Genomic DNA, 19,875 nt, shown 5'->3' on the forward strand with positions numbered 1-19,875 from the left:
TTGAGAGGGAATAATTCTGCCCGATTTCTCATCACGTAGTGCCGGTGATAGTGAACGGATTTTAATAATTCTTGCGGGAGGAGATTACTGGGACAATAAACTTTACCCCAAAATACAATCTCAGTAGTGGATGGTAAGTGTAGCAAGGTTCCTTTAAGATCACGCAGAAAATGATTCGCGAATCGGATACGCCAACCATGCCCCTTAAAGGGACACTGAAGTGAATTTGTCAAGCTCCCGGATTTGCTTGCACTGCGAACACCGGCCAAATTAACACACTTTTCATCGTTTATCCGGTTGATAAGTCGGTAATTATTTTATAAAGCGGGAAACTAGAAAAACTACCATGCGCAGTTTGTGGCGGCCGCACCAACTAAAGGCTGTGACGCCAGGAGGAGATGAACCTTGATTGGACGATGTCCAAGGTTACCATTCAAACAAGTTTCGGTTTCGGTTCTGCAAAACAACATGCTTGAAATCCGACGACATCGTTGGATGGGCATTCTCTGTCTCAGTAATCGTCGTACCGCGCTTCGGCCATGTTGTCGGCGGTAAAATGCCTAAGATAAGCCTCCCAGGACGGCTTGGAATCGTAGCAATCACTGGCCGAGGCCTACACAGTGGGTGATGAACGCCCTCCGCGTCACCGCAGACGCTCAAATGCCATGCGCTTTTCCCCCATATTTGCAGCTTGCCTCACTCATGCCTGTATCGTAAAAAGCGTGTTTGCACCAGGCCAAGGGTCTGCTGATTCCGGCCTGTGCCCACTGCCCGCAAACAGTCGGTGCTTATGGCAGCAGCACGCTAATGAGAACTCGCTACAGCCTGCACGTGTTCTGTGAACTAGTTCGTGGAGCAATTTGCGTTACGGCCCAAAAATGGTGAACTCAGTATAGAAAACATCGGCCGAAAAAGAAAAAGTCAACTTAAAAAAAAAGTAGCCTCGGGGATTCGAACTTATGACTTGCAAAATAACTTTCCTAGCGCTCCAGACCACTCGGCCACGGGCCAGCACCACCAGCGTTGGAAATATGATATATAATGTATAACCAGTTTACAGTTTTATTTAGTTCTAACATTTTAAGCAGCTTAGGTGACTATTTGTTGTATAGCGCTCGTGCAGTAAACGTCCCCCAAATTTCTACAATATCTCACAACTAGCAATTGCATTTCTTAGACGGAAAAGCGTTCACAGATGTGTGGTCGTGCTGCTGACCGCTGTGCTTGTTCTCCCAGCGCAAAAAAAAAAGTACTTCGTGCTCCCTAGTTTTACGCTGTGTGGTAAAAGTATCAGTTGATTTTAATTTCCTTTGTACCTATACTGACTTCGCTGACTCTTCTCCCGCCTTGAAGATTTTCCTACTAGCGTACCAGTCAGCGAAGCGTCGCATGTGCGCTTGTGCAGCGCTTGTGTGGAGCGACCTTGACTTGGAGCTAGATACAGTGTACAAACTAACAAAGTAAAGAAAGGCACATTCTTCCATTCACAAACGTGTCGTGGCTTCGTTTCAACTGAGCGAACGAACTGCGACGATCCGTCGGCGGCTGGCGGACTAAACGCGGGGCCGACTGACTCTGCCGGAAGGTCGGCGAGCCGTGCAGTAGTAGCTCAGTCAATGGTCAAGCCAAGTCATCTCCTCCTGACGTCACACGAAAACGCCACAGAAAATGAGCGAGGATACAGAGAGGAGGACAGCATTTTCGAATTGATTTTTATACTAAATAAATTCGTGTAAACGCGCTCAGAATGGTCGAAACATGGCCTATGGACTCCGGACTACAATTTGCGCTAGTAATCCCGCAATGTTTACAAACCACTTCAATGGCCCTTTAAAAAACGCTAAAAAAACTGACCCCAAGGGAATTGAACCCGCAACGTCGACCGAGTGCGCGCGACACTCTAACCCACTGCGCCACCGCACAAGTGCTACGCCGCCGCCAAAAAAACTCCCCTCCCCTCGCGGGAACCCCTGTGTAGATGCGACGCATAGGGGGTTCACGTTGCAGCGTTGGACAGCGGAGGAACGGCGCTGGAACGATGGAGCGGAGCGGCGCAGGCACCGCGTTTTATAGCGCGCATAACGGTGAGGGGACGCGCCGGCGCCAGTGCGTCTGCCGCGGCTATGACGCAACACAATCCACTTTAATTCAATCCAATCCAGCTCGCGCGGCGAGGAGAATGGGGGAGGGGCGGAAGCCGACAACAACGCCGACGACGCCGGATGCAGGGACAAGGCGAGTGAATGAGATGCAGTCCCATCTAATAGCCTGTATACTAGATGGAGGCTCATCCTTCGTGTCATACGTGTTTACTAGCTGGTTTACAGAATTCCTGGCTGGTGAATTGAAATTTCTTAAATAGCGCTTGCGCAGGAAGGTCCCCCCCCCCCTTTTTTTTTCTTCCAATAGCTTATCGCCATCAACTCCGCCGCTTCGCGAAAGCGCTCGCATAAATTGTGTGCCCGGCTGCGACTGCGATGTCGCACTGCGGGGAGAGTGCTTGCCGTACTTTGGTTGTAAGTTTTACGCTACGCTACGTAACTCTTCTTCTGCACGAAATTGACCTCATATTTTCTACAGGCGATCCGATCGCACACGCACATGCAGTTTGCAACTTCGGGGTAGCGGCGTCGCTGAAGACACGGCCGAAGCGTCGAAAGCCAAAATACGGATCGCATTAGCGCTAGTGTTGAGTTGTATGGGCTTCACTGACCTTACTGCGTTTATTACACTGCAGCAACTAACGAAATAGAGCCGCATTCATTACGGCACGAATGTTGTCGGGGCGCAGTTTTCGCTTCTCGGTTGACTTTAACCTGGCCTTCCTCGAGGAGACCAACCTCATCCAACGGCTGTAGCCCAATTACGCACTCCTTATCTCTTTCTCTGTCCCCATTTGTTCTCACCCATCCCCTTTCACTACCCTTCCCCCGGACTGGGTTGTATGCTGGTGAACTCCGGAATGAGTTCAAAATATCCCCAGTCCACTTCTTTTCCACTTTCTATATCAATAAAGCACTCACGTTTCTCGGTCGATTCCCGACGACACATCGGACGACAGGACGGGCGACCGGTTTTGTTGGCGTCTTCGGTGGGCGAGCCAGTCACACTACGCGGACTTTTCACCGGCCGACGTGTTTGTGTCGCCGTCGGCGTAGTACGCAACGCGGTCTGGCAAACTCGGCAGTTGGCCGATGGTGCGGCGACTCGTCGGTGTCGACCTAGTGTGACCACGCCTTTTGCAGCGAAAAAGGAGAGGGACCAACAAAAACCCCGACAAACCTTTACCTCCGACACATGATAACTGTAGTGTTGGCAGCGCCGATGGGCTCCCTCCCTCTCCTCATGCGTGTTTTGTTCCGTGTCCCCTCCGGCGGCAGGAGAGAAAAGAATGCTCGCCGCCAGTGGAGGTGTTTTGTTCCCTGATCGACGTCAGGAATATGCCTCCTCCCCTGACCGTCAGAAGGACGGAGCGGGGCGGAGGTCAAAGCTCCCAGGCATAGTTAGCGCATTCCGTTTGGGGAGGACGGCGACGGAATTTGCCCGGAGCAGCGGCCGAGAGCGGACGCTGGCTGACCTGCTCCCGTGGTAGCCTCTGGGCGCCAGGGCTCCACGATATTTTTCAGCCAACCGTGCGGCGGTGTGGCACCTGTTGCGTCTACGGTCCTCGACAGGTACCGTGCGGCGATACCCTTGTGACGCCCAGCGTGGTTCATTTTAATGCAGTTTTCATTGTCTTGTGCCGTCTTCAGTGCCTTCTGTGAAGTTCTAAATCGACTTTTCTCATCCTCTACCTCCTGCGTCACGGTCATCGGGTACTTTACACCCTACCCCGACTGCGAACGTAACTTTACTATAACACTAACGGACGAGGCAAATATTGAAAGATATAAAGGCAACGTACAGTCATAGTAGCGTGCCCAGCCAAGATAGGCCTCGCGCAACCTTGCCTCTTTTTCTCACTGACGACTGGGCACATACATCCGCATCAGCTTCCCTGTTCTTTGCAGTGTGCGGGGCTGCAATACCGTATGAATAGCATTCTCTAGTATGGTGTGTGCAGTGTGCGGGGCTGCCGAATGTGATTTAAGCACATTGTGGTAGCTACCGTATCCTGATTCGATGTGCGGGACTGGAGTTCTCTCGTACAAGCGCAACATGCACTGACTGTTGTCTGTCTTTTTCTTGTGCAGTGTGAAGGATGTAGTGGCATGCTGTTTCTCTCCGCTTTTGAAACTTTGCAAGATATGCTTCGACAAGCTATCCACAGGTGCCACTTTTCTGTTGACTGGTGTCAGAGTTCGTAGAGCGTTTTTCTGGACTGTGCGAAGCCACATAGTATGTGCGCTGTTTACCTTTTCTTTTCGCAGTGTGCGGAGCTGCCTTAGATGTGTCTTTTATTTGTACTGATTCTGATTTACTTTCGTCATTGATGCTTCACCAGTTCGCTATTAGCTTGCTGCCTGCGATTTCGGTAAGCGTGGAGAGTGGTTTTGTGCTGTCACTGTTTTTTTTTTTTTTCTCATCTACGAATTGGTTTGATAAAAAAATACCTTTGGGCTTTCGCTCCTTCTTATTTATTTTTTATTGGCTGTTAACCTGCCATAGTTTGGCAGGAGCGGGTTTCGTTCCCCATATTTTTTCTTGTTTTTTTTATTACGGGGAACACGGAATCAATAAAGGAATAAAGGTGCAGAGGCCAGCACATTGGCGCCGTATTTTTTCGCCCACTTTTGTCAAGCGGTGCATCAGCTGGTGTGCGTACACTCTTAGGCAGAAAGGACCAAGAGGTCGTCTTCTGGGGGGACGACTTTGCTACAATCATGCAACCCTTTGGGGACTAAATGTGGGCGGCCGGATGGTTAGTCCGCGCCCCAGTTGGTCCGTTCTGATACTCCCCAAGGACGAACTGCTGGAACGGAGCCGAACGAGAGAGAGAGAGAGAGAGAGAGAGAGAGAGAGAGAGAGAGAGAGAGAGAGAGAGAGAGAGAGAGAGAGAGAGAGAGAGAGAGAGAGAGAGAGAGAGAGAGAGAGAGAGAAACAGCCCCCGGCAGGGTACGAATCTCCGACGCCCGCAACCCAAACCCGATACACCGCCACTAGGCCGCGCGGCCAAACAGGAATTCCTGTAGGAAATATATATTAAAGTGTAAATCGTGAAGTACTTTGCACAACGCGACGTTTCATACAAGTGATCGTGCCCTCGCTTTTGCGCCTTGCTTACGCTAGCGAATATTGCTCAGCTCGAACCAAAGTACAGCCCCACAACCATGTTTTTTTTTTTTTTATCACTCCAAAGAACAAGCAACTCGTCGCGTAGATGCGACGGGAGGTTGTGAGATCGAACGACTCATTTGTGTCGGCACAAATCAGCGCCAATTAAGTATATTCTTAGAGTTCGCTACATATGGCAAGTACCCTCGGTATCGTATGTGAGAGCGGTCGTGTGCGTGTCAGAATAAGGAAATAGACTTTATCTTTCTGCATAGCGAAACCAAATTAGGCTTTGCTTAGACCGGATTCTTAAAGTTACCTTCGGAAGACGATCAGGAATGGGTAATTCAGCCGAGTCTTACAGCAGTTGCAGCATTGCCGTAGCTTTTGTACGCAAGGAATTCATGTACCCGGAGTAAAAGCTCACTTCAAGACGCTTAGGCATTTTTTTTTTAATTTGTCGTTGTTGTCATCAGCAACTGTAATGCATTTTTTCTCGTCTGCTAAACATATACATATTCATTACCCATAAGGAGCAACGTTTGCTGTTTGCACCAACACCTGCCTCATTGTTGACGCGCTTGAAATCTTCACTTTGCCTTTATTAGCTCGCGCGTAGTCTATGCAACGCAGCTTATTAACATAACGTCACAGAGAAGCGTTCGTCCACCGCGCTTTGCCGCTCGTTGCTATTACCCGCAGCTTGATTTACCCTAGGCGCTTTTCTTTGATATTTTCTCCCATGGCACCATGTAAAAGACGCACTGACCGTCATGACTTGTGCTCTGCAAATCTAAAACTGCCCCAGACATACGCGCCAAATCACAACGACGACGCCATTACAAGGGATTAACGACGCACCAAAAAGACAATGTTGCGTTTCGGCTTCCCGCTGCTCTTACTAGATCGTCAGGGACGAACATTTAGTCCGCATTTGTGCACACGGCACACACTCGGCCACAGTTACTCCACTCGAACATGAGCGGTTGCCCGCGGAAGCTAACGGCTGTATTTGCTCCCAATTTTGCTCCATTTTTGCGTGAGAGTGTACGGTACTGCTACCAGCCGCAGCCTGAGTTTGCTGGCGCCGTCTTCTGTTGGAGAACGGGTCCACACCTTAAACGCCTTAATAAGGCTTTCAGCAACGGACGCAACAAGGTCCCTTACCGATACGGTTAAGGCGGGTACCCGTGTAGAACCGGGTGTCGATCAGGGTATCGAACCCAACCGAAAACCGGAACCGACCCGGTATTTTTTGTCGGAACTGAATCCGAACCCGAACTGAAACGGAAAAAAAATAAACGTGTTCACCACGAAACGGTTCGGTTATTCGCAGTTGATACAGCCGGTTCGGCTATAAAAGGCACTCCAGAGGACTGGGCTGGCACTGGGCAGAGGCGGCATCACCACCATGTGGGTCGCATCTAATCCCTTCCTGTATTTTGTACAGGTAAGCAAACGATACGGAAAGTGCTTTCGTTCTAGCGATCCATTCTTGGTGGTGTTGCCGTGCCCACGGTTGTTCAGTTGCGGAATATGTTGCATATTGTTTGATGTGGCGTCATCTGTTAGGAGGATCCTTTTGCTAAGTGGCGATATTGAGACTAACCCCGGCCCTACTCTAGAACAAATAGCAAAGCAACTTAGTGAAATCGCAATTGACACCAAGGAGATTAAGGAAAAACGCTTGACGGATATAGACAAAAAATTATTCATTAGCCAGCTTAGAAATAAAGGTCACGTCATGCCAGCAACAGATTGCGAATCTTGAAGCAAGGATTGATGATCTTGAAAACCGAAGCAGAAGGTCCAATATCATTGTTTACGGACTACCTGAATCAGAAGAAGAGAAAAACGAGTCGCTAGAGTCCACTGTGAACAATGAGATAATAAAGGGCATTCTTGAGCTAGATCCGGTGGCTATTGAACGTATTCATAGACTGGGGCGGCCATCACCCGGCAAGGTCAGGCCCGTGATTCTCAAACTACTAGATTCAAGAGACAAGATAGATTCAAGAGACAAGACAAAAATTTTGAAACAGTGTATCAAATTAAAAGACACTGATTTTTCTATTGGGGAGGATTTCTCTGTAAGAGTTCGAAATAAGAAGAAAACTATGGCAGAGCTGTAAAACGAATCGAGATAACGGCGATAAAGCCTCGCTGGTGTACAAGCTATATATCAACAAGAAGGAATACGTTTGGGACGAAGACAAAAATGATATAGTGCCCGTTCAAAAAAACGATGCCAGAAAGCGATATACCGTAGAAACCGAACGCCGGCGGCCAAATACGCTAAGCCAAACGCCGCGACAAACATAACTGAGGAATGTAATATAGACCAGATGCCTTCTGTCACCCCTCCCTATAAAAACACAGCTAGGTTGCGTAAAAATAGCGGGAACACAAACAAACGAAAAGAACTTAGACTAGTTAACATAAACATGCGCAGTGTCACTAATAAAATAGATTCCTTGGAAAGCGTGCTCATGCAGTATGATCCCCATATTGCGGTGATAACGGAGACGTGGCTGCGAGAGGAAATTAGTGATGACGAGGTATTTCCCCCGTTACAACGTGTATCGAGAAGACCGATCTGCCAGAGGTGGGGGAGTAGCCATCCTTGTCAAACCAGAAATAGAAGCTACGATTGCAGCTGATGTTGGCATTCTTGAATGCTTGTGCGTACAGTTGTCCTGCTGGGGACATAGCTTTATCCTGTACGCATGCTACAGGCCTCCAGATGCGAACCCGGAGTACCTAACTGTGCTGAAAGAACATATGTCAAGGTTTTTTAATAGGCAAATCTTTTTGGTTGGAGACCTAAATTTGCCAAGTCTAGACTGGAAGGGGCTGACCTGTTCCCAGTTCTGTAAAAATGCTAACACTATTTTTGACATTATGCTCGCTCACGATCTAACTCAAATAGTCAGGCAACCAACACGCGTGCAAGGACATGCAAGCTCTATCCTAGATTTGGTATTCGTAAAACGTGCTTTTTCAGACATACTGTAGTCGTGGAACAGGGGCTTTCAGATCATGAACTTGTAAGCGTGTTAATTCCTCTATTTTAATGCAGTAGCCACCAAAAATCACCCATCCAGTATTTTAAAGATTATTCGAGAGCTGACGATGACCGTGTAATAGCTGTACTTGGAAGCTGTACTTGCAGAATTTAATGATGACGCTTTAAGCACGCGCGCTCTTTGGGCAAAATTCGTTGAGGCATGCCAATACTGTATGAACAACTTTATCCCTAACAAACCCAAACGAACGCACAAACGTACGTCATGGATGACTCATGAAATTGTTAAACCAAAAAGAAAAGTTAAACGGCTAAGAAAGCAGCATGCGCAGCGCACAACTTATCAAGGAGCACCAACGAATCCTTGCTGAAAAAATGCATCGCTCAAAAGAATACTCCTTTAAAACCTTAATGCCCAATTTTATAAAGAATGATCCTAGCAAGTTCTGGAATTATCTTAAATATAGGAAGAAACCCGTTTCAAAGATTGTACTTGACGGCCACATAGTTTCAAATTCTGGCGACATTGCAAATCATTTCAACACATACTTTCACAGCGTGTTTAATGTTTCCGGAGCATCTACGTCTTCTGTAGCGTCATCTCAACCATGCGAAGTCAATTTCATGTCATATGCTGGTTTGGTTTCCATGCTTGTAAACCTAAATACGAAAAAGAGTTGCGGTCCTGACAAACTACCCAATGTCTTTCTCCGACGTTATGCTGAATGCGTTGGCAAATTCCTGTTTGTAATCTTCCATACTTCCCTGTCAACAGCAACATTGCCGCGTGACTGGAAAATGGCCCGAGTGGCGCCTATCTTCAAAAAAGGCGACAGATTATCAGTACCTAAATACAGGCCAATATCTCCAACTTCCTCATGTTGTAAACTAATAGCACATTATAGCGAACCAGATTACAGAATTTCTTGAAACACACTCCATACTAACACATTTCCAGCACGGCTTTAGAAGAAAGTATTCCACCGTGACGCAGCTTGTTACCGTTACGCGTGCGTTTGCCGGCGCCCTCGATAATAACATTCAGATAGACACCATTTGTCTATACTTTTGTAAGGCCTTCGATAAAGTTCCTCATGAGAAATTAATCTACAAATTAAATAAAATAGGTCTTCCGAAGGTATTGGTCGCATGGGTAGCTGAATACCTGAGCAATCGGGTGCAGTACGTCGCCACCGAGGGTCAAAATTCGAGTATTTTGCCAGTCACGTCGGGTGTACCCCAAGGTAGTGTATTGGGGCCCTTGCTATTTTTGTGTTACATAAATGATATTGTAGATGTAACTGAGCCAGCCGTCCAGATTCGGTTGTTCGCAGACGACTGCGTTTTATTTCGTGAAATTCATAACACACATGATCAAATAGAGCTAAACAAAAATCTAGACTACATATACAAATGGTGCAACAAATGGGGTCTGATTGTAAATACAGAAAAAACAGTTTCCATGTGTATAACTCGAAAAAAATACCCCCTTCACTATGCTTATTCCCTTGGTTCATCTACAGTTAAACAGGTCAATAACTACAAATATCTAGGTGTTACGTTCACTGCTAACCTGTCTTGGAATTCACACATTGATAACATTTGTGCATCTGCTTTCAGAAAATTATGCTTCTTGAGACAAAAGCTTCGCAATTCACCACCAAATGTAAAACTTCTGTGTTATCAGTCCTACATTCGACCAAAATTAGAATACGCATGCATAGTGTGGGATCCCTACACAAAATGAAACATAGATAATTGGAAAGAATTCAGAGAAAAGCAGTTCACTTTATATATTCTAAATTTCGTCGCACGGATTCTCCATCGGAACTAATGTCAGCTAACAACATTCCACTACTTCAATCTAGAAGAAGGCAACTCCGCTTAGACTTCCTGAGTTCCTTGCTTAACCATAGATTTGCGATTGACCCTTCATTGTATTTAACGCCTTTGTCAACCAGAAATACACGACATGACCAACCAAACTCTTTAACACCATATTTTGCCAAAACAGATATATAAATTTTCCTTTTTTCCGCACACAGTGTCTGAGTGGAACTCCTTGTCAGAGCGTGACCGCCTTGCATAGTATGTATGTTTGTCGCATTGTGTATATTTGTTTATGTAGCACTGTATATATTTCCTCATTTTACTCGCTTTGTTATTTTTTGCGTTCGTGATCAATCTTAGTTCACTGTTTTGCTCGTTGTGATTCGTGATTGCCCGTCCTGCTTGGACCACGTGTTGTGGTCTGCAGTATGAAATAAATAATAAATAATGCGCGGTCAAGGCCATTCGGGGCTTTTGTCTTGCACAAACCATGAGCCTCTCAACCTCTCACGTATACCTTCCCCTTGAGATCAGTCACAACACGAGGAAAGGTACGCGCCCCAATGTTTATTTTTTTTTTTTTAGTTTTAATTCGCCAACTTTCCGAACCAACGAAGCTAGGAAAAAAAAAAGACAACTCCAGAGTTGCAGAGCGCATTGCAAAACGTCCGAATAAACAGTTTCTGTCCTCCTATACAATAGGTATTAGTGTTTTTCAGCTTGCTGATCCGCGAAATACAAAAAGAAACGCCCCGTGATATGAGGCTCGCGCGTCTTGATTGCAGTGGTGACAAACGCTTCCCTGCCGCGTGTCGCTCAGAAGGCGACAGGGAAGCAACGTACGCGTTGGCTGTGCCATTTACGCCAGCGGTGACCTTTTCTCGCTACAGTTCGTCATGGCGATAAGCAGACGCAGCGGTTATAGCTCGGGTTGCCGGAAGCAACAGGTTCGTCATCTGCCCTGTCGCTTTTTAAGCGGATGCGCACGTACGATTTTGTACGCGTCATGTTTGGGAGCACTGCAATCACGGCGCGCAAGCGGGCATGTCACGTGGTGTTTTTTTAGATGCGACGCATCTCTTGCTCTCGGGTATGTCCCTCCGTTGTCGTCGTCGTCGTCGTCGCGGCCTTGTCCGCACGCTCACTGCACATGTGCAACTCTCCTCCGTTCTTCTCTCCGACAGCTGTGCGCAACACTCTCACTCCGTCTCATTACCATAACAGTTGTGAGTGTGCGCTTCGCTGCTCTGGGTGCGTGCATGTGTGCGCACTCTCACTCCGTCTCATTATCATAACAACAGCTGCGCGTGTGCGCTCCCCTCTGGAACGAGTAGCAGTAAAAGTAATGTACATTGTTGGGCAGTCAGTACAAGTGCACCTTCGAAAAACAGCAGATCTGAAGGAGGCAAAACTGCAGAACAAGCAGAAAAGATGATCGCTGGGCGAATAAGACAGTGCGAGGTACCGGCCTGCCTTTCTGCACGTGTCATCTGCTTTATTACTGTTTCTGCTTCCAAGACAAGGTCGAGGGCTGCAGTTGCTTGCCAAGGGATTAAGTGCGCACCTTAACAGTTTTCCCTGACATATCTGTTATTTGTACCTGTAAAAAACGGAACTTGTTCACTGTACTGTCCTCAAAAACTGACCACGGAACTCACTTCCTTCGCATTGATGACGTTTGGTTGTGAAAGGCAGGGCAAAGAAAAGTATAGAGCAACATCCACGTTTTTGTGCTTCTTTTTTACTTATTCGGTTTTATTTACTTTTTGCGTAATATGTTAAAACAACGTGATTCGCCTTTTCTTTTGTGTTGTTTTCCGTGTAAACACATTTAAAAAAAACTGGCGCATTTGATGCCCCGTGTTATATCTCTGCTCAGAGGCGCAGCTTATGTTGTAGGCCGGCAGACTTATTTTAACCAGCTGGTGATATTAAACGTGGATCAGAATCTCGATACACGGACGTTCTCGATTTCCATCTACTTCAGAAAAACGGTCGTAGGGAAGGGAGATCGCGGCCACTTGTGGTCAGCAGCAAACGGTTTAGCCACTGAGCAGCTCCTGCGGTCACACTTGTCAAGTATTAACAATTTGCGGGTGTCGGACCTTTTAAACAAATTATGAAATGCAAAAAGTTTGCACACATCCGGTGTGGGCTTTCGCTGTTGCACAGTGGAGCACTCCTGCAGCCTGATCGCTCCAATAAAGTCGCAGCTAGGGAAGGGCAAAGTCGTTTTATATCCCCTGCAAGCTGCCGAGAATGACATTTCGTTTGGTCAGCTTGCACTACGCTCGCGCTTCCAGCAGCAACAGACCATTGCTACATTGGTGCTCATTCATTTCCCCAGTTGTTACATAGAGCGTGATAGTGTTCAATTGTCTGGAGGGGAAAGTGCGCGAGCGGCTACGAAGTTGATGGTACGTGACAGAAAAAAAGGCCTAAATTGCATTGTCTGTGCAATATCAACAACGAGGGTCGAACCGTTTCGGCATGAACCGGTAACAGTTATTTCTTTTTTCGATTCAGTTCCGGTTCGGGTTCAGCGTGCTCAAAAAATACCGGTTCGGGTACAGTTCCGGCAAAATATCGGTTCAGTTCCGGTTTTCGGTTCGGTTCCGGTTGGACACCCTGATATATATACACACATGCAGTGAAACCTCGTTAAACCGTACCTGACGGGGACGCGAAGTACGTACTAATCGGCACTACGGTTTATCCGAATGCATTAGGTTAAAGGGAAACCGAGTCGGGAATTCAACTTAACTCCGTATAAAAACAAACTACTGCTCATGCGGGTACGGTTTAACGAGATTGCACTGTACATACATACATACATACATACATACATACATACATACATACATACATACATACATACATACATACATACATACATACATACATACATACATACATACATACATACCCCGACGGTAGCGTAGTGGTCATCGCACCAGACGCGTATTCTGGAGGTCGTGGGTTCGGATCCTACCCAGCGGGCATTTTTTCTCCACTTTCTATCTTTCCAAATTCCTTATCTGTTTGAATGGCCTACCACATCCTCCCCTTTGCTTTCCGAGGTTTTCTTGATTGCCAACCCTTATTTCGGTCTTAATTCAACGAGCCCCTCATTTCCCATTCTGATTCGCTACACGCATAGCGAGGGCCTCTGTTTTATTGCTTTTATCGATGCTTAATGGTCTGGCGAACCTGAAACAGCACTTCAAATACTTCAGCGCGCGATAGTTAATTACGCGGCCTGAAAATCGTTTGTTTCAAATTCCCGCGCTTTCATCCCGAACGGCGCATATGACCTCACCGCTTTGTGCGGACGTCACCCGTGCCCGCATGAGAGGGTGTTGCGCCCGCTCGCCGCTCGTGGGGCCGCGCGCGTGAAGTGACGTCCCAAGTTTTTGACGAGCGCTGTCGCGTCACTTCTTTTGGCTTCACGGGGTGATGTCACGCTGATGTCCATTTGCTGAGTGCCGCTTCGTGCGCTGCTCCTTCGGCGCGATAAATGAGATCCAATCGAACTATGTTCTTCGCGTCGCAGGCAGCTCATATTTCAGCCAGGGTATTCTGTTGAGTGAAGGAAGCGAACTGTGCAATAATATTAACGCTGAAAATAGGGTCCGTGAGAGAGAGAGAGAGAGAGAGAGAGAGAGAGAGAGAGAGAGAGAGAGAGAGAGAGAGAGAGAGAGAGAGAGAGAGAGAAACTTTTATTCACTCGAGTAACGGCCCGAGGGTTTACAAGGTGAGCCACCGGGTTCTTTATAAGTGCCACCGACACAGAATACACTAATAAAGATCGAGAAACGGAGACTCCTGACAAGACCACGGGAGCTGGTCAGGACGGACGAAAAGCAGCAGCGCGTCAAGTCCCCATGACTCGCGGTCAGAGAGTCTCGTTGGGACTTCGAAGAAATCCCAACGAGATCAGATAGCAATTTGCAAATTGCCCACTGCCGAAGGCCATCACAGATAAAGGTGCGGTGTTGCCCGTGCGAATAGTTAGTGCGAAACTAAAACAAACGAAAAGCGTGATTCTCACAGCAAGTATGCAATGTCTGCACACAGCGCAGTCGACAGGCTTCTCAAACGTGTCACGAAGACGTAGACATGCCCGAAACATTTCGTGACCATGTCGTCGCAGCGAAATGTCCGTGCACAGAAACGTTCTGCACCGAAATGCCCGGAACTCCCTACGGTGCACAGAGGAAGTGGAATGCGGCCGCGAGCTGCACGCGGCAGCCAACCTAGCACGTGCCAAGCGCTTATCCGCGTCTTTTCTCCTGCGGTGGAAATACAACCACGGAATACAAACTAGCCCGAACCCACGCCCTTTTCTACGACAACCCCTCCCGGAGCTTCCCAGACGTTGGTTCGGCAGCGAAAGGCAGGCGAAAACCGGTTCCGAGGGGAACTTTGTTTCAGGTGAAAAAGCTGGCGCTACAAAGGCGATGCCGTCGAAGACGCAAGCCGCGTTTGCCCTCGTCTGCCATATTTCTGGGTGACGCCTACAATCTACATGTGCCGCACAGGCAAAACACACAGAAGCGCTTGTCCTGTCCACGCCTCGTCATCTGTTTTTTACTGCGCTTGTTTTCTGTGTGGCTATGAACCAACACGCCCAAACATTTTCCCTTCTGAAAGCAATAAACGTCTTGGTTCAACGCCTCGCCAGAGCTGAAGTTTCATCCTATACTCGGTTACAACTTAAGAACGGCACCGAAGTTGCCGCTGTGCCTCATCACCGCAGCCGGATGTCACTCCGCGCAGCACAAGTAGCGCGTTACTGGGAATATTTTGAACATGGCACGAGCCGTTTTTTGTATCTTTTTGGACCTAAAATGCTTATAAACTACTGCACCGACGGGAAACAAACTACGCGAGATAAGGCAGACGATATCACGCATTCGTGGCAGTCTCCTTTCAAAACGCGCGCGCCCGTTGACATCCGGGTACGTCGCTTAGGCGGAGTGATACCGTACCTGAGTTGGTGCCGTTCTTAACTTGTTCCCGAGTATAGCGTCAATGCGACGCAAAAAAAAAAAAAGAAAGAACGAGCTGACCAGTCCAAGTACCAGCCCCACGAGCGGAAGAACTCCCACTTGTTCTTTCGCGGTGGAATCCGTTTCAACGCCCCTGCACAAATGGCTGGTGGCGAATGCCATTCCATTTGTGGCCTGCTGCAGCTTTTGGCGAGTGGAATACTAAACCAGCGAGCGCTGGTTACGCTGCTCGCAGTGGGGCTCGTTGTCACGGCCAGAATTTCCTGAAAGCGCCAAACACACGCGACTTGCTGACTTGGCACGCTGCATTTGCTGCGGCAGTGCGGCTTCACGCGCTTCGTGCGGGCGTGTTTTCGAGGAACGCTTCGGTGCCACGCGATCCAAAGGGAGCACGGCCGCTCTTAGGGCACCTCAGTACGTACCCGCGGGGGCAAGACACCACGCGCCAGACAGTGTCGGGCCCTTTTCATCCATCTTCCCCCCCCCCCCCCCTCCCCTTAAAACCTTATAACATCCGTCCACTGTGACGGCCCGGTACGTCTACAGTGAGGGACAATTAAGGGTGGTCGGTACGGCTCTATGCTGTGTGCTACACGGGAAATCTGAGCCGAACGTTACAGTTGGCAGCGGGCTCGCTCAAACTATAGTGTACTAGAATCTCAAACGGAAGATACTCGAATACACGGTTAAAAAAAATCTTACTCAGGACCATCTCTTCGTCACGCGCGCATGCGCTGTCGGCTCGTTTTTCTTGCATCTTTCGCTGCTACGTACGGCGCTAAGGTATGCAGTTCGGCGACCGCTTCCGCCGGCGCTAATGCCCGTACGCAGACATTTCGCCGCACGCGCCGTTTGATGCCATCACTTGCTTAGGGACATAGCAAAACGTTGGATCAAATTGCACTGGCTATAATGATACATTTTTCAGTTCCGAGTTTGTTTTTTTATGCGTCGCATTCTTTGCCGAGTACCCCCACAGCCAGGACAGTAACGCCCTGCATTTCCATAAAAATGCAGATTTGGCGGAAGTAACACCTGTAATCGTTTAATAGCGTAAATGGAGATAGTTGGCCGGACAGAATTTTTAAAAACACAAAAAGGAAGAAAAATAGAATAACAAAATTTGCACACAAACGGTCTGACAAAATCAAAATTATGCATCTCATACATCTCTCCAAAAAATCGAAGAGTAAACATAAAAAGCCCGCAAAGAACGTTCGAAATTCGTATAAAAAATAGCGCAAACGGAACAACCCTGCAGTACGCTTCGGATCTTGAAAAAAAAAACATAATTAGCGAAGCAAAGGCACTTCGTCGCTATAGTGGTATAAATTTGCATTATCGGTGAAAAGAAACAAAACTTGCGAAGAATAAAGTAATCCAACGTCTTTCGTTACTCATGGCTATATTTGGCTGTAAAGAACTCTCACTCAGACAAGCGGCATAAGAAAGCTATACGCTACGCATTAGTAGACTTACTTTCTGCCGATATTTTCTTCAGCTCCTCGGCTCAACTGACTACCGGGGTTAACAAAACGTTGAAAGGCCGCCGTTCTACAAAACGCATCCAACAGTGTCACGAAATTAAGTTATTTTCACGTGTTTGCACACACAAAAAAGGCCAGTACGCTGAAGTCCCGTGAATAGAAAAAAAAAGGTAGGACGAGAAGATTGGGCACCCCGGACGCACTTGCTGTGCAGTCTGCGACGATGCTTTAAAACTGCAGGGTTGTGGTTTTGTTGCTTGCACTGTCATTTGTAGTCCTCATTTTGTTTAGGACCTTGGTGCGGCGGTCACCGGTCAGGTAATCTGCACATTCGACGATGAATGTAGCTTTCATATTGCTGCCGCTTTTAAAAATCCCTCAGCTGTGCATGCAGTGCACTTAGCAGGGACGGAGCGGTGTGAAGACACCCTGGGAATTTTCTGTGCGCTGCATCCCCCCGTGGTACTTATTCCCCACCCCTAACGATCACGGAATACGTGTAGCCCAGCTTTCCCAGTCCCGGAAGTCTGTACGCGATGCCCACACTGACCGCGAGGTCGCACTGTTTGAATTTTGAAGAAATTTCGCGCCAAGTATTATGAAAAGATTAGTGCTATGCGAACTTGACGCCTGGGTCCCCGACAGTGGATCTCCATTACCGGGCGATATTCCGCCGACGCTTTTGTGCGGTACACCCGCATCCATCGTTGTTTTCCCCTGCAGAGCAAAAAAAAAATATATTCAAAGTGGTGGGATAATCTTCCACAGGTGGAACAGAAAAAAAATTGGTCGCCATTCCGCCCTGCGAAAGTGGATGCATGGAGGACGGTATGAAATGCTTCTCGTCGTCTCGGCGGCTTTTTTTTTTTTTTTTTTTCGGTTGCACTCGGCTAGTGTCACTCGATAAGGGTACAGAGTATCGGCACTGTTTTCTCCTATTGTTCAGTGCCGCCGACATGATCATTGGTCAGTTCGCATTACGTGCCATGTTTGCACTGCGACGGTTCACGTGCGTCGCCATTTTGTTGTTCATGCGTTTTAGACGACCAACTATGATAGGCTTAGCTTGTCCTCCCTGCTCTGCGGCTGCGCGTGACTGACGTCGTTCCGAATGCGAATCAAAGATAACACGTGTAACAGCAATTCAGCAGCAGAAGTGTTTCCGAAGATCCCGTTTTTCTGCATCTTCGGTAGTGTCGCTAACAAACGGCCCGGTCGCAGTTAACGGCGACGCCGTAGATGCGGCAGTCTCGCAGCACCGATGAACGACAAAATGGCCGCCGTTGCTGACTTGCGTGCCCCAGTGGCGGTACTCTTATCTACTGACACCGCGTCCGGCTTCTCTGGCGGCCAATGCTGGGCCCTGCCTATAGGCTGACGCATGCGCTCGGCGTACTGGCCAAGAACTGCTCTATTTAGTGACACTAGTCCTGTCTAGCGTTCAAACATAATGTTTACCAGGAACACATGGCGCCCTCCTTGCAGCCTAGCGTAGCGCGGCAAGGAGGACGCAAAGCGACGGGGGTCAGAGCGCGTCGCTTTGCGCATAGCGCTACTCCTGGCACTCCCTCTGTGCTTATCAGGAACTTCCAAAGTATAGCTCCTGAAGTCGTTTCTGTTTCGATTCCGGCGTCACAGATACGCATTTGCTACTACAGTTCATTTCAACGCACAAGCTCCGTGGTTGAGTGCGTAGAGCCACGTTCACCGAGCATGCACGCATATTGGCGTCTCGCTTCATTGTTTTTAAACACAAACCAACGCTTTGACCGGAGAAGCCGGACCAGCTTAAATTATACCGTGGGCGACACCAGCTCGTTGCGATGAAGTACTGGGGCGGAATTCTCAGTTCTGTCCACTTCGTGTCCATTTCAAAGTGTCCGTTTCGAGCGAGTTCTGGGGCCGAATTCTCTAAAACGACGGGGCGTCGCTTTGAAGCGACGGGGTAGCGCTGTCGCTTCGGGCTCTTGCCCCAGTGCTTTTCTAAAGGGCTGCTCCGTCCCGAAACAGCTCAAAAGCGATGGCCCGTCGCTTCAAAGCGACGCCCGTTTTTTAGAGAATTTGGCCCCTGGTTGGCTGAAAGCAGACGACCAAATGTGACGCAGCACATCCATTGGTCAAAAGCCTCGCAAGTGCATTACGGCACGACTGAAGCGAACGCGAAATGGACATTTGCGAAGCGGACACAGAATTTACTGAGGTACTCGAACTTAAAGGAACAGTGAAGTGAACCTGACAAGTTTTTGTTTTTGTTAGCATTGCATAGTCTGGCTCAAATAAACACACTGTTCATCGTTTGTTTATCCAGTCGATAAAGCAGTAGTTTATTTATCGAGACAGACGAAACAATACCACGCGACATTTGTGGCGGCCGCAACAACTAACAGCATGTCTTGCAAGGTGATGGGACGATGTCCAAGATTGGAATTCCAACCAGTTTCGGGTTCGGCTCCGTGCAACTGTACACGCTTGGCATCCGACGTTATCGTTGGTTGGGCATTCTCGATACCTCGGGAGTCGACGGCATACCGCGCTTCCGCCACGTTAATGATGTCGGCTGTAGAACGGGTCAGATGAGCCTAGCAGCACCGCTTAGAATCGTACAGCGTTCCCTAGCCGAAGCGCACGCAGTGACCGAATTCGCCCTCCGCGCTTCGCCCTCACCTTCGGAGCTTCCCCGGCTCGTCCCTGCGTCGCAAGAGGCGTATTCGCACCATGCCGACAGTCGGCTGATTCGGCACTGCTCGCAAGCTGTCGGTGCCTATGTCAACACCACGCCAACGAGGTCTGGCCAGCGTGTCAGTGTCGGTCTGCACGCAGTCTGCCCACTCGCACGTGGAGCAATGAACGTTGCAGCGCGAAATGGTGAACCTAAATAAACAGAAATCAACTAAAAAACGCGCTATCGGGGATTCGAACTTGCTCATTGTTACGCACTACATCGAGTGTTCTGATCAGAACGCTCGCTCATAACCGCAGGGTTGTCGGGGGGTGGAAATACGAAGTGTATACCGTATAAGCTGCAGTTTATGCTTGCAAGCATTCCCAGCACCTTAGATGAGTATTTCTGGAATAAAGCTTGTGCGGCAAGTGTCCTCTAAATTCCCACGAATATCTCATCACTACCTAGCGGCTGCGTCCCTTGGGCAAGAAAAGCGACCGCAAATGTGTGGTCGTGCTGCATGCAGACTGCCGTGCCAGTTCACCCTGCGCAGAAAGTGCCTTCCATACCTTGGTTTTACGACTTGCAATTAAAGCATCGGTTGACGGCAATTCCTTATTACCTATATTAACTTTGCCGACTATG

The 19,875-nt window shown here is 48.3% G+C and overlaps 1 protein-coding gene and 1 pseudogene across 3 annotated transcripts in view; one reads left to right on the forward strand and one right to left on the reverse strand.

Annotated features, from left to right (window-relative positions):
- Positions 1–19,875, reverse strand: part of Ctl2 (Choline transporter-like 2) — a 164,002-nt gene that overhangs the window by 139,372 nt on the left and 4,755 nt on the right. The window contains exon 1 of one of the 3 annotated variants that reach the window (XM_077708701.1): positions 3,024–3,194. The exons of the other annotated variants lie outside the window; for them this stretch is intronic. Coding sequence (XP_077564827.1) covers positions 3,024–3,051 — 28 coding nt within the window. The 5' untranslated portion in view covers positions 3,052–3,194. Of the gene's footprint in view, positions 1–3,023; positions 3,195–19,875 lie in introns of those variants that run through there. 3 annotated transcript variants of the gene reach the window in all.
- Positions 5,553–8,038, forward strand: LOC144174265 (uncharacterized; annotated as a pseudogene).

The sequence above is a fragment of the Haemaphysalis longicornis genome, unplaced genomic scaffold (genome assembly GCF_048455015.1).
Source record: "Haemaphysalis longicornis isolate Haplotype H1 unplaced genomic scaffold, Haemaphysalis longicornis Haplotype H1 scaffold_1, whole genome shotgun sequence".
NCBI classification, from domain to species: Eukaryota; Metazoa; Arthropoda; class Arachnida; order Ixodida; family Ixodidae; genus Haemaphysalis; species Haemaphysalis longicornis.